Source organism: Pseudochaenichthys georgianus, chromosome 13 (genome assembly GCF_902827115.2).
Source record: "Pseudochaenichthys georgianus chromosome 13, fPseGeo1.2, whole genome shotgun sequence".
Lineage (NCBI taxonomy): Eukaryota > Metazoa > Chordata > Actinopteri > Perciformes > Channichthyidae > Pseudochaenichthys > Pseudochaenichthys georgianus.
The window spans coordinates 2,610,718-2,624,617 of record NC_047515.1 but is presented as its reverse complement, the minus strand read 5'-3'; the positions used below and the strand labels follow the sequence as shown (position 1 = coordinate 2,624,617).

General features: G+C 41.6%; 1 protein-coding gene across 1 annotated transcript in view; it reads left to right on the top strand.

Moving 5' to 3' along the window:
• pld3 (phospholipase D family member 3) overlaps window positions 1–11,327 on the top strand; it is a 35,878-nt gene extending 24,551 nt beyond the window's left edge. The window contains exons 7-12 of the mRNA XM_034097569.2: window positions 2,770–2,897; window positions 3,468–3,665; window positions 5,866–6,005; window positions 9,119–9,284; window positions 9,434–9,533; window positions 10,396–11,327. Coding sequence (XP_033953460.1) covers window positions 2,770–2,897; window positions 3,468–3,665; window positions 5,866–6,005; window positions 9,119–9,284; window positions 9,434–9,533; window positions 10,396–10,583 — 920 coding nt within the window. The 3' untranslated portion in view covers window positions 10,584–11,327. The remainder of the gene's footprint in view (window positions 1–2,769; window positions 2,898–3,467; window positions 3,666–5,865; window positions 6,006–9,118; window positions 9,285–9,433; window positions 9,534–10,395) is intronic.
• The last annotated feature ends 2,573 nt before the right edge of the window (window positions 11,328–13,900 follow it).

Sequence of the window (13,900 nt, the reverse complement as noted above, 5' to 3'; positions counted from 1 at the left end):
ATCCATTTAATGTGGCATCTGCTATAATGGGGTTAATGTATGATATTACTTAATAATACAATACATTATAATATATGATATGATAATTACATTTTAGTTTTATTCATTTCTTATTTCATAGTTTCTCATTATTATTATTATTATTTTGTATCGCTCATCTTATTTTTGATTTTATTAATCTGTGTGAATCTGTGCTGTCCTGTTTTTCACTCTCACCCTGTTGCTGTTTGAACTACTGAATTTCCCCACGGGATTAATAAACGTCCATCTTATCTTATCTTAATGTATAAGTTGATTTACTTCAATCTACTGTACAATATTACAGGAAATATACTGCATAAAGCAAACTATATACTTTATTTGATCTAAAATATTGATGTTTCTACAACGCCCATTGTGTATTTTGTGAATGAAACGCCATCTCATGGTTAAATCCTGTAATTGAACAAATGGGGAAATTGGGCAACGCCCTCTAGCAATTTGGCAACACCCCCAGCCACTGGCATCCGCTGGGCTTTTGACTGGGACACACCCTTTTGAGTCTGATCTGGAGTGCTACATCTGTAGAAATTAAAATCAATGTTTTGATGGCATAATGTAGCTTAAACATACAGTCAGTTTAAATGCTGTTTCATACTGAAAACCAGAAGTTCTCGCGCACAATGTCTGATGTCAAGCTTTTATTTTGAAAAACCTTCATCTCCGGTTAGCATTTAGCATGTGGCTAATATTTCTTTCCCTATAGAGGTGAACTTCGAAGTGAAATGACATGGAGTGATGCACACCGAAACCTACTGATTTTAACACTACAACTATAGACGTCGAGATATTATTGCTGAATAGTAAAATGAAGGTACAGTTTATTTTAATAAGTTTTGTTTAGCATATGACAACTTCCGGGACTACCGTAAATGATAACTGTCGTAAAGTATTTCCAGTGTTTTTAAAGTATAGAATTACAGCGTTAGAAATGTGTTAAATGTAAAGTCATGAAAGAGATAAGGAGGAGAAAAGGCGTGTTTAGATATATATTGAATGTACAATGTCTGAATCCTCTGTTATGCGCAACAACGGACATTAAATACGTGGAGGGTCGGCCCCCAGCGACATCTGTCACATGCGCAGAACCGATCGGGTAGGGTGACGGATCGGGTAGTGACAGTCACTACCCGATCCGTCACCCTACCTGATCGGTACTGAGCATGTGCGAGATGGTCCGGAAGTCCGGACGGCAACCCAAGATGGACACTTGACACAGTGGCTTTTAACAAAGCTCAAAAATAAAAACCGAGAGAGATGAGTTATTGTTATTACAACGTGACTTCACTATTATTTAACAACTCTTTTTATTGGGTTATTTTATTTGGGGTTAAGTACATTGTCAGAATAAGTGAGAAATAGATTTAACTTCTGTTAGACAGCTATCATACTGAATAAATATTTACTGTGAATGTATGCAAAAATGTATGGCATATGGCTGTCTAACAGAAGTTAAATTCATTCCTCACTTATTCTGACAATGTACTTAACCCCAAATAAAAGAACCCAATAAAAAGAGTTGTTAAATAATAGTGAAGTCACGTTGTAATAACAATAACTCATCTCTCTCGAGTTTTCTTTTTGAGCTTTGCTAAAAGCCACTGTGTCAACTGTCCATCTGGTGTTGCCGTCCGGAGTTGTCCAATATGGCGGACCATCTCGCACATGCGCAGTACCGATCGGGCAGGGTGACGGATCGGGTAGTGACAGTGTCAACCGGCCCACAGGGAGGAGCCAGCAGAGGATATTTAACAGCTGGAAAGGTGGTTCTCGCCCTCTTTTCTGCCCTCTCGGGAGCCCGAGAACACAGCTGTTGCTCTCACTGAACCATATTCTGCTTGTAACATTACCGCGCCTTTTATTAATCAAAGTACCCATTTGAACCTTCACAGAGACTCCATTGGTCTTCTACTTTTAAAGCTTCTCTCCTGGACGCGAGAATAATGAACAAAGCTAATAGTGACCCTCCTGTCAGATAGGAACAGGAAACTGAGGCTACAATTCACACGTGCTCACCAAAATTGGACAATAAAAGATTGGAAATGTATTTTCTTGGCAAACTTTGTGACCCTTGGTACCACTTGAGCATGGTTGTAATGCCACAGCCTACCAGAGTGTTGCTGCTGACCATGTCCATCCCTTTATGACCACAGTGTACCCATCTTTTGGTGGCTACTTCCAGCAGGATAACTCCATGTCTCGAATATCTAATTATTTCCAACTGGTTTCTTGAACATGACTTCATGAGTTCACTGTTCTCAAAAGGCCTCCACAGTCACCAGATCTTAATCCTATAGAGCACATTTGGGATGTGGTGGAACGAGAAATTCACATCATGGGTGTGCAGCCGACGATCTGCAGCAACTGCGTGATGCCATCATGTCAATATGGGCCCAAAATCTCTGCAGAATGTTTCCAGCACCTTGTTGAGTCTTTGCCACGAAGAGTTAAGGCAGTTCTGAAGGCAAAAGGGGGTCCAGCCCGGTACTAGCAAGGTGTGTCTAATAAAGTGACCAGTGAGTGTATATGTTTCGATATATCAAGTATTTACCTTGGTCAAAAATATCAATCATCTCATGAGATAGATTTGTAACCCTATTGTAGAGCCTTATTACTTTCTTTTGTGTACTGTAGCAGAAAATCATAAGGTCGACTACGTTTTATACTCACTCTCCATGCATTCACGGCTGTCAGTGTCTCTGTAATTATGATAAATACTTTTTGTTTCAGGAGCTAATATCAGGGAAGTGAATGTGAAAAAGCTCACCTCAGGAGTCCTCCACACAAAGTTCTGGGTCGTGGACAAAAAACACATTTACATTGGCAGTGCCAACATGGACTGGAGGTCTCTCACACAGGTACACACACACACACACACACACACACACACACACACACACACACACACACACACACACACACACACAGGTTATCAGTTAGAATTTAAGTTTCACCAAATCAACTAACTAATTCAAGTATAGCTAAATACAGTAAGTATGTATTTGTTTTGTTTTCTCTTATATGTGTAAATTAGATTTTGTTCACATCCCAGGCAATAATGTGTTAAACTCAATAAGAGGGTGTCTTGTAACCGATCCAAGCAGAATTGTGTTTCTTCTGCTTTTATGAGGAAGTTTGCTCAGTTGGTCACATGCCATGCAGAAAAAGCAGTTTAGTGCGCTGTGATATGATACAGTAGTGAGAGGAAATAAATGACGTTTATGAAGTTTCCAGTGAAGTCTGAGAACTTTCACATGGTCAAAGAAGAACATTTAAAATTAGATATCATACTGGAGTTATGATCGGCGAGCAACATTAACAAAATAGTTTTTGTATGTGTTGCTTCGTCAGTTGTTTTACTCTTTATTGCCACAGTTTTAAAATGCAGAAACAATTTAAATGTAAGATAATGTCCTGCTGTGGTGCAGGTGAAGGAGCTGGGTGCCGTGGTGTACAACTGCAGCTGCCTGGCTGCAGACCTGGGGAAGATCTTTGAAGCCTACTGGTTCCTGGGGGAGAGTGACACAGTGCCCTCACCTTGGCCCCCCAGCTTCTCCACCAACTACAACAAGGACACGCCCCTCGAGCTGCCACTCAACAACACGCCGTCCAACGTCTACCTGTCGGTGAGAAACACACAGGGAGGGGGGGGGGAGATCTGTGAATTTCATATTGTCCCTAAAGGGGCATACACACCAAACTGACACCAAAGAACACGTCCCGACGGAACACGACTGTTGTGTCGCCTCACGTCTCCTGCGTCTTGGCCAACAGTCGCACTGGAACACACTGCAAAGACTTCAGCCGACGGCCAAGTAGCATGTACGAACTGCGCATGAGTGAGTGGCAATAACACTCCTTACCAGCAGGCGGCGGTAGTGTGTATTTGTCATTCAAAAGAGGCAACAACCAGAAGACAGACTGCGTGATACACAGAGAGAAGAGAAGAACAGACTGTGTGATATAAACAAACAAATGAAATCTCAGATTTGCCTTCTTAATCATTTGTTTGGGTCCCTCACTTCCGTTTCGCTTCTCATGCATTGATTTGCTAAGCTGAACAGCCAATCAGAGTGATTTATTTGGCCGACGGCCTTTAGCCGACAGCCTACCGATTCAACATGTCGAATCCACAGCGGAAGGTGTCGGCATGGCCAAAAAGACACGACGGTGCGGGACACACCAATCTGAGTATGGCGACAGGACGCTCATCGACGGCCAGACATCTATCGACGGCCAAAATCGGATTGGTGTGTCTGGGCCTTTAAAGGTCCCATGTCATGGCCATTTCTACTGATCATATTTCCATTGTTGAGGTCTAGAATAGATTCATATTGTGCAATTTTCCAAAATCACATTGGTTTCTCACACAGCATCTCTGTATAGTATGTGTATTCACCAGGTATTCACTCTCTGTCCTAAACGGCTTGTTGGAGCTCCTGCCCCCCCCCCCCCTGTGAGCCCAGTGTGCTCCGATTGGTCGGGACGTTGCGAGGCTCGCTGCTGTGAGGAGTGGACAGGTTTCCGGGTCGGCGATACAGCAAGACACAGCGAAACTCATCCTGAGCACACACAAACACTCACAGCCGAAGTAAAATCAATAAGTGTGGCTTGGTATTGAGAAAGAAAAAGGTTTCTAACGCTGTGAGAACGGGTCTGCGGAGAGCATTCCTCCGTGATCCCAACTCGTCTATTACCAGCGTTCAGGGAGCTCTATGCAAGTCAATGGGGACTCCCTGTTAGTTAGCCAAGGGGTCCTGGTGTGTGAGGTGCTCTTCGGATTGGTCCATTTGGGCTTTTCTGTGTTAGAGTTGTACTCGCTACAGGGTGTACTTTGAAGTTTTTTGACTCTGCAGACCGTTTACATGCATAAAAACCTTCATAACACACAAGGGGACGGGTAATAACCGGAAAAGCATGACATGGGCCCTTTAAGGCTCACACACACCAAGCTGACAACAAAGAACACGTCCCGACGGAACACGACTGTTGTGTCGCCTCATGTCTCCTGCGTCTTGGCCAACAGTCGCACTGGAACACACCGCAAAGACTTCAGCCGGCGGCCAAGTAGCACGTACGAACTGCGCATGCGTGAGTGGCAATAACTCTCCTTACCAGCAGGCGGCGGTAGTGTGTATTTGTCATTCAAAAGAGGCAACAACCGGAAGACAGACTGCGTGATACACCGAGAGAAGAAGAACAGACTGCGTGATATAAACAAACAACAAATAGCGGGTGCGTTGGTCTTCGGTTTCTTCATTCCAGATCGCCATTGAAAAAAAAAAAACTTGCGTCCTGGTGAGATGAAAATGAATAAGAATAGCCGTCTGTGCTTGCCTTCTTAATCGTTTGTTTAGGTCCCTCACTTCCGTTTCGATTCTCATGCACTGATTCGCTAAGCTGAACAACCAATCGGAGTGATTTATTTTGCCGACGGCATTTTACCCCCACTAATCAACAAAATGTTGTTTTAGAATACATTTCCAGTGTCTATTGTTTTTTTTAATATTTTTTTAGTTTTTATATTCACTGCAGTTATTCATGTCAACCAGTAGTCTGAGCCATTGTTTATAACTTTAAAGGGTGTTAAATAACACATGGTGATGATGAATGGTTTTTGTGTCAATGTAAGAGCAGTTAAAACAGACCAGTCAAATGTGACCGGGAACCCCAAGGTAAGGGAGGAGAAACGAACAAGATAGGAGGGGTTAATTCATTATTACTTGACCTCTGCTCCTCCTCATCATCTTAACAGGTTCCTGTATTGTTTTAAAATGTTGTTAGAAATGAACAGTTATTTACCCAGATGTGTTTCCTCTCCCTCAGAGCTCCCCTCCATCTTTCTGTGGAACCGGCAGGACTGGGGACCTGCAGTCCATCCTCAGTGTGATGGAGGACGCCCAGAGCTTCATTTACATCGCTGTCATGAACTACCTGCCCACCATGGAGTTCTCTCATCCTAAGAGGTACAGCTGTTCAGTGCAGCCTCCCTGAACTCAGTGTCGCCTCCCTGAACGCCTCATCCGTGGCTACTCTGCTCCTGAACACCTTTGTTTTGAGTCTAATGTCTCCGTAGATGTAATCGTGTTTAAAACTGGCTCCGATAGTCACAATGTGGTTGTTTCAATGACAACACATGTTTGTCCTGCAGTGGGAACCTCGCACACCACAGGGAGTAAAGACATAGCTTGATCGTTATTTTCTGCTTGCATCTCAGCCTGAACTGTTAATAACATGCAGGCTCTCACTCATTATTACTGCTGAATTAAATGTAATTAAATGAATTTCATACTAAAATCATCAGTGTATGCAATAGATTGAAAGCTTTGCAGTAGCGGTAAATGCATAAAAACTCATTTAATTTCCACTGTGTGGAGAGACTGCAATTAGTAAGAAGATGGTTGTTATGGCAACTGTTCAAAGAAGCAGCATGCTTCAGGTTCTCCAAATGATGTTGTCCCAGCACGATTTCTTTAAGAAATCTGGGACATTATTGGAATGAATGTTCTTAATATAATTAACAGCAGCCTCACTACAGGAGTAGTACCGACATGCCTCAAACATGCTGTGGTCCACCCTTGATAAGAAAAACAAACCTTTTTTAACAATTTTAGACCTATTTCCAAACTTCCTTTTCTGTCTATAATTCTAGAAAAAGTAGTTATATTACAGTTGCAGTCTTTTTTAAATGTGCATGGTATTCTCGAGGTTTTCCAGTCTGGGTTTAAAACCCTCCACAGCACTGAAAGTGCTCTTTTAAGAGTTGTTAATGACCTGTTGTAACTACTGATGCTGGTAACAGTGCTGTTCTTATGCTGTTAGACCTTCCAGCTGCAGATCAGGGCATTCCTATCTCTCGCCTGAAGCATTCTGTGGGAATCAGTAGTACTGCTCCAGAGTGGTTTCAGTCCTACCTCTCTGAAAGCAGTTTGAATGTGAATCTTGGTGACTTTAGCTCCTCCACTGCTCCTCTGCCATATGGGGTACCCCAAGGTTCCATTCTTGGGCCTATGTTATTCTCCCTCCCTGCTCCCCCTGGGCGCTATCATAAAAAAATATGGCGTCTCATTTCATTTTTATGCAGATGATTCCCAAATCTTGCTGCCCCTGAAAACAAATGACCCCGATTCTATGCAACTACTGGATGGCCTTGAACTCTTTTCATTTTAATGAAAATAAGACAGAAGTGATAGTGTTTGGACCCACTGTGGCCAACATGCCCCATTTATGCTTGATTCTCTGGTCCCATATATAAAACCTACTGTTACAACTCTTGGTGTGCAGATTGAACGGGATTTTAAATTGGATAAACAGATGAATTCTGTTGTAAAATCCAGTTCTTTTCAGCTGCGAATGTAATCAAAGGTCAAGCCTTTCATTACATTACATGTTACTTGTTAGACGCTTTTATCCAAAGCGACTTACATACTCAATACTGTGGGCAATCCCCACAGGAGCACTTTGGGGTGAAGCGTCTTGCCCAGGGACACACAGATATGCTGACTGCAGTGGGGTTTGAACAACCCACTGCGCCACACGCTCCTTTCTTTTAATGACTCTGAGAGGGTCATACACTGGTTTATCACAACTAACTTGACTACTGTAATGCTCTCGCTGTTGGAGTGAGCCAGGCTTCCATCTCCCGCTTGCAGCTACTTCAAAATGCTGCTGCTGGCCTACTCACGAAAACACGCAAGCGCGAGCACATTACACCAGTACTGGCATCTTTACACTGGCTTCCAATAAAGTTTAGAATCGATTTTAAAATGTTATTGTTTGCCTACAAAGCCCTTAATGGTTTGGCCCCACCTTACCTGGCAGAACTCCTCCACCCTACATCCTCCCGGCCACTGAGGTCTGCTGACAGATTCCTCCTGTGGTCCCGAGGTTGAAGCAGCGGGGGGGCAGGGCCTTTGCTGTAGCAGCTCCCTGGCTGTGGAACCGTTTGCCCCCCCGATCAGACTTGCTCCCACTTTGCCTGTTTTTAAATCTCGTTTAAAGACCTACTTGTTCTCCCGTGCTTTTGCAGACCACGTATAAGACGTATCAGTCTGTGTTTCTAAACTGGGGTTTTCTATTTTGTTGTGTTTTAAAATGTATGAGGGTTTTCAGCCTGTGGCTATAAGTATGGTTTTATTGTGTCGTGCTTTTACATTACTTTATTTTTCACCCTCTAAGGACAGAGGGTGTCTGTGACGAAGGGAACTTCGTCACTATGGACTGACGGCTTCAGGCCGGGTAATAGGGCACTTTATTAGCGTGATTGCACAGTATGTGTTGTCTGTGGCTGATGACGGTGTGCACCTGGTGTCCTGTGTTGTCTCCTCCCCCCTCACCGGTGTCTTGTTGGGTTAATTAGTGTCTGTGTATTTAGGCTCGGTTTCTCTGTCTGTTGAGAGGGCTGGGTGTGTGTGAGATCCTTGTGGCTGCAGGATGTGGACAAAGGGAACAGCAGGATTGATTGAGGCTGTGAACCATGCCCATGTTTTTAATAAATGCCCACGTCGGGTCATATTTTTGGACGTTCTGCCTCTGCCTCCTTGCCTGGTCTGGGCCGCTCACCGGTCAGCTTCACAGTGTCGTATTGTCATACTGATATTCTGTACAAACTGTGAAGTCCACTGAGACAAATGTAACATTTGTGATATTGGGCTATAAATAAACATTGATTGATTGATTGATTGATTGATTGATTGATTGATTGATTGATTGATTGATTGATTGATTGATTGATTGATTGATTGATTTTTGTTGGTTTTGTCTAAATGTATTTATGCTGCTTTTTTATATATTAATTGATGTAAAGCACAACTCTGTTGTTTTTAAATGTGCTATATAAAGAAAGCTTTAATGGTTAATAAATGTAAACACCTGCCAACATTTGTAATTAAAAGTCCTCATTTGAAATTCTCTTACTACATCATAATCTATTCAGAGTGTATGTAACCAACTGAACTGTACGAAGTGTTACTGTGCCTCATGGGAGTATCAAGAAGCTGCACAGAATAGATCAAGTTCAAAGTGATTTAGGACATGAGTTATTTGCATTGTTAATATCTCATGTGGTTATAATCTGCAGGTACTGGGCCGACATCGACACCCAGCTGAGGCGCGTCAGCTACGAGAAGCGGGTCAGAGTGCGCCTGCTGATCAGCTGCTGGGCCAGCACCCAGCCCATCATGTTCCCCTTCCTCAAGTCTCTGGCCTCCGTGTACGACCCCAAGAGCGGCCTGGACATCCAGGTGGTGAGTCGCTCTTCCTCTTTCCTGGTTACTTTAATTAGACCTGCCAGGGATCAGGTTGTATCTGCTACTGACAATTAATGTTGTACATGTTTTTATTAATATTTTATAGTAAACCAATAAAGTAGTGACATTTTGTTTCCCTTACCCAGAGGCTGTTTGTGGTGCCTGCCACCCCCCAGCAGAAGGAGATTCCCTTTGCCAGAGTGAACCACAACAAGTACATGGTGACGGACAAGATAGCATACATAGGTGAAGCTGCTCAAACTCTGCATCAATCAGTTCTCTATCCTGGGGAGACTCTCTTTCGTGACAGTTGATTCCATTAAGAATCAAATGAATAACAGATAAATATGTATACCAATTGAAATGTAATACAACTATTCATACAAAGTTATATTATGCGATAAAAGTTATAAAAGATATTGTATAAAGAGTGTGCAATAAAAGATACAATTAAATAGAATAAACCTTTGTATATAGAAATAGGAAGTTTGAGTAAAAATGTGCACAATGTACCACAAACAATGTATAATATACATGTATATTACAATATACATGTATATTACAATATACATGTATCCCTCCCCTGCTGCTCTCCCTGAGGTTTGTCCCATGTTCCCTTTAAACTGTGGGTTTTCTCTGGAAGTTTTTCCTTGTACGATGTGAGGGTCTAAGGACAGAGGGTCTGAGGACAGAGGGTCTAAGGACAGAGGGTCTAAGGATAGAGGGTGTCGTTTTTCTCATACTGATATTCTGAACAATCTGTGCTGTTGTATTTGCTGTAAAGTGCCTCTACTGTAGGCTATTTTATTATATGTACAGCACTTTGGCTCGACCAAAAATCGTTTATAAATGTGCTATATAAATAAAACTTGATTTGAGTTGATATACACAGTGGTGTAGAAGTATTATCAACATATAAATGCTGAGGGGAGGAAGGACATCCTGTGGTGAATTTTGGGGGAATAAGTCTTTCACTGAAGCTTCTCCTGTGCATGTCCAGCTATTAATATTAAAATGATATAATAATAATCACACCCATAATATAAATCACCTTCCAATCAGCCATGGAGAAGTGCTGAACCTGAATCGTGTGTGTTTCTGCCTGCAGGTACGTCTAACTGGTCTGGGGACTACTTTGTGAGCACAGCCGGCTCAGCATTGGTCGTCAACCAAACAGCATCAGAGTCCTCTGAGACAACCGTCCAATCACAGCTGCAGGCCGTGTTTGAGAGGGACTGGGACTCCGCCTACAGCACCCCCCTCACTCAGCACTCAAACCTCAAAAACTTGTGTTAGTTTCCTCAGCCAATTTCACAGATCCTTCATCAGAGGGGACTCTTCAACACACATTGCCGTGCTATAGTTACACGTTCATGCATGTTGCTCTATTCAGCTGGAACATTTCCTCTCAGCTGAGCGGAGTTTCCAAAGGAAGATATTTCACTTCCACAAAAGCTGCTTTATGCTTCAGTGCCAAACTTGACTGGAGCAACGTGCCGTCTTAAATCAGCAAACTGCTCATTGGCAGTCTTATACTACCAAGGGTGCCTTTTTTTAGAAAATATGTTTGCATCTCTTTGCCGTTGTTATCAGAACTGGCCTGGGATGTAGACTGCATGTGTGTGTTAAGCTTTGATGACTTTTCAAAATCAATCAAAACTCCTTTATTTTCTGCAACAACAGCCTCAGTGCGGGTTTTCTTTTTTCTTTATCCTAGCACACCTCAGGGAGTAAAGTGTTTTTCTTAATTAATCTGCACATGAACTGGAAATAAGATGCATGTTTTAAAAATTCAGCTCTCAGTCTTTATGACTGTTTTTTTAAATACGATAATTTCAGCAGTGTTCAAAATAGATACAGTTTTGCAGTGGCAGTAAATGTGGATTATAATTTAATTTCCACTGTGTGGAGTGACTGCACCTACCAATTAGTGAAGACGTGGTTGTTATGGCAACTGTTCAAAAAAATACTCTGGGGCAGTCATTATCTATGTGCCATCTTTATAAAGAAATAACTTTCAATAAATGAATTTCAATCAAACGTGTTTCAGTCTGTTTATATGTATTGGTGTCTCCACATATATTTCATTATTTTGCCTTCATCCCACTATTACAATAAAGATCCTATATAACTTAGTAAAGTGGTAGATTAGAGTCTGGCACTTCATTTGTTGGAAACAACAGCAGCATTTAATCAGCCCCGTTTAGCCTGCAAAATAAAAAGTAAAATATTTTTAAAACCTTTGATGCTCTTCCTCCTGAAGCTCATCTTATGTGAAGTCAAGAACGTAAATAAATCATTATACAATACAAGAATACACGTTACAGCCGTGTGAGGTATGAGATTTGATTAAATAAAAGGTAGCATCAAAAAGCATGTCTTCAGCCTGAATTTGAAAGATATGAGAGTTGAATAGATATAACTATAACTTAGGTATATGGAGCATAATAACTTACTTAAATGGAAACACATATGCAACTCATCTTACTGACTGTTGCTATTATTATTATTATTATTTATTTATTTATTTTGTAATTATTATTATTATTATTATTATAAAATATGTATATTTTGTACATGATATAGTGTATTATATTGTAGTATAGTATAGTAGGCCTACAGTATATTATGTTATGATGACCGTTGGGGCAGCTGGCCTGTCTCGGGCCGCCTGCTGGGATGTTCTTCCCAGACAAAGGGCTCTCTGTCTCCATACATTCCTCCAGTTGAGAGGAGGAGCGTTCACAGCACCGGGATGCACCGGCGGCGGTCACAGACAGCAGTTAGGCGGGCATGGCGGCACACCGCCCCGCATGTCCCCGCAGGACCGGACGGTCTGTTACCGGACCTCGTTTAGTTTTTAACAGATAAAGTTTAATAATGCCATCTGTGTGTGTTGAGTGTTCCTGCGCGGAGAGGCTGCCAGTGTGCAAAGCGGGACTTTCTGAGGCTGAAAGTTAACGCAGAACTCCAAACCAGGGCGGAACGAAGGTATGAGAACATACATCCAAAAGGGATTACATTGTTTTTGTTTTAAGAATATTGTTGCACTTTAACGTAGTTCTTTGTACTGGGTTTGCGCGCCAACGTGTCCTACTTTACCATATATGGCATTGAACGTACTGTTGACACTGCGCTATTAGTAGACACACAGCATATGGCTCAGAGTGAGAGAGCTAACGGTCAACTGACACGTGGTAACATTACTCAACATTAGATTACATTACATGTTAACGGACACTTTTATCCAAAGCGTTTTAGCCACGCAGCAACTATTTGGGATTAAGTATTTCCCCTGCATGTTGACTGTGGGCTGGGATCGAACCGGTGACCCTCGGGTTGGTACACCCTGTGCCAGTCAGCCATCAAGTTAGTTAAACATCGAAGTTTAGTTCACTTGTTGCGCCCTGCTGTTTCACTGTGAGGAGATAGATACAAATAATTCACTCAGAATTTGTGTTTTTGAAACAATGTCAGTCGGTTTGCACTTTGCAGTGGTGGAATGTACTCAAGTAGGTGCTGTTATTACAGCAACATTCAAGGTATTCAATTGAGTAAAACCACACTTTAGACTTTTACCCTTTTCATTTAGTTTCCATGTGTGGTAATTTTCAATAGTTATTTTACAGCTTTAGTTACTTTTCTGCAAATGCATGTTATAATACAAAATGCAATTCAAATATTTTAGGATTGATAGGTTACATTTCCCATAGGCTACATTTTAATTAATCCTCCACCTTTACCAGCTGCAAGTTATGAACACGATGTTTCAATAGAAATATACAATCACTCAAACTACATAATAAATATAAATGTTTTGACTTCAACGTCTCAGTTTTTCAGTGTATTGTACTTTTACTTGAGTACGATTTTGAATGTAAGACTTTTTCTTTTCACATATATTCATTTTTGCACTACTATTGCTTCTTTTACCCCCGCTTCTCATTGTTTTTCATCTTTAAACCGTTGTCTTTGTTTCAGATTAAGCCATGCTGATGTCCTCGGCCCTCAGCTGCCCTGCTCACTCACACCAGGCTGGTTGAGGTAAGTTGACTCAAATGCTGCGACTTTCTTCAAAAGTGTGTATCGTTACAATGACTTATTACCTGTGAAAAACTGTAATCAGTACATTTACTTAATCTAATATCACACTATTAAGTAATCTAAAGTAATCTCAACCTGAGAACTCTCCATATACTTTGTATCAACTCAATATCAAATATGCAAAAACAGACTAGAGAAAATAAACATCAATAACTAGGATTTAAGGAAGTGTATGATGTAAGACAACAGAACAATGTCTCTAGTTTGTGTCAAATGTGTCCTCTGCTCAGCATTTATTTAGTGAAGTCTTTATGTTAAAGTCACGTATAAAAAAGCCAATGTAAAGAGAGGAACCTTCACTAACACCATTTCTCCTCCTGCTAAAAACATATTTTAACATAAAAAGAATTGAATTGTAATTCCTGCCCTTCTAATCATTGTGAGTTCCTGTGGGAGGCCACTTGCCACGTTGCAGTTGCAGATTTCTGACACTGAGCTGCAGCAGCGCGGTGCAGGTTTGAACAGTCATGAGTGTCAAGCCCTGCACATTTCATATTGTCACTCTTCTT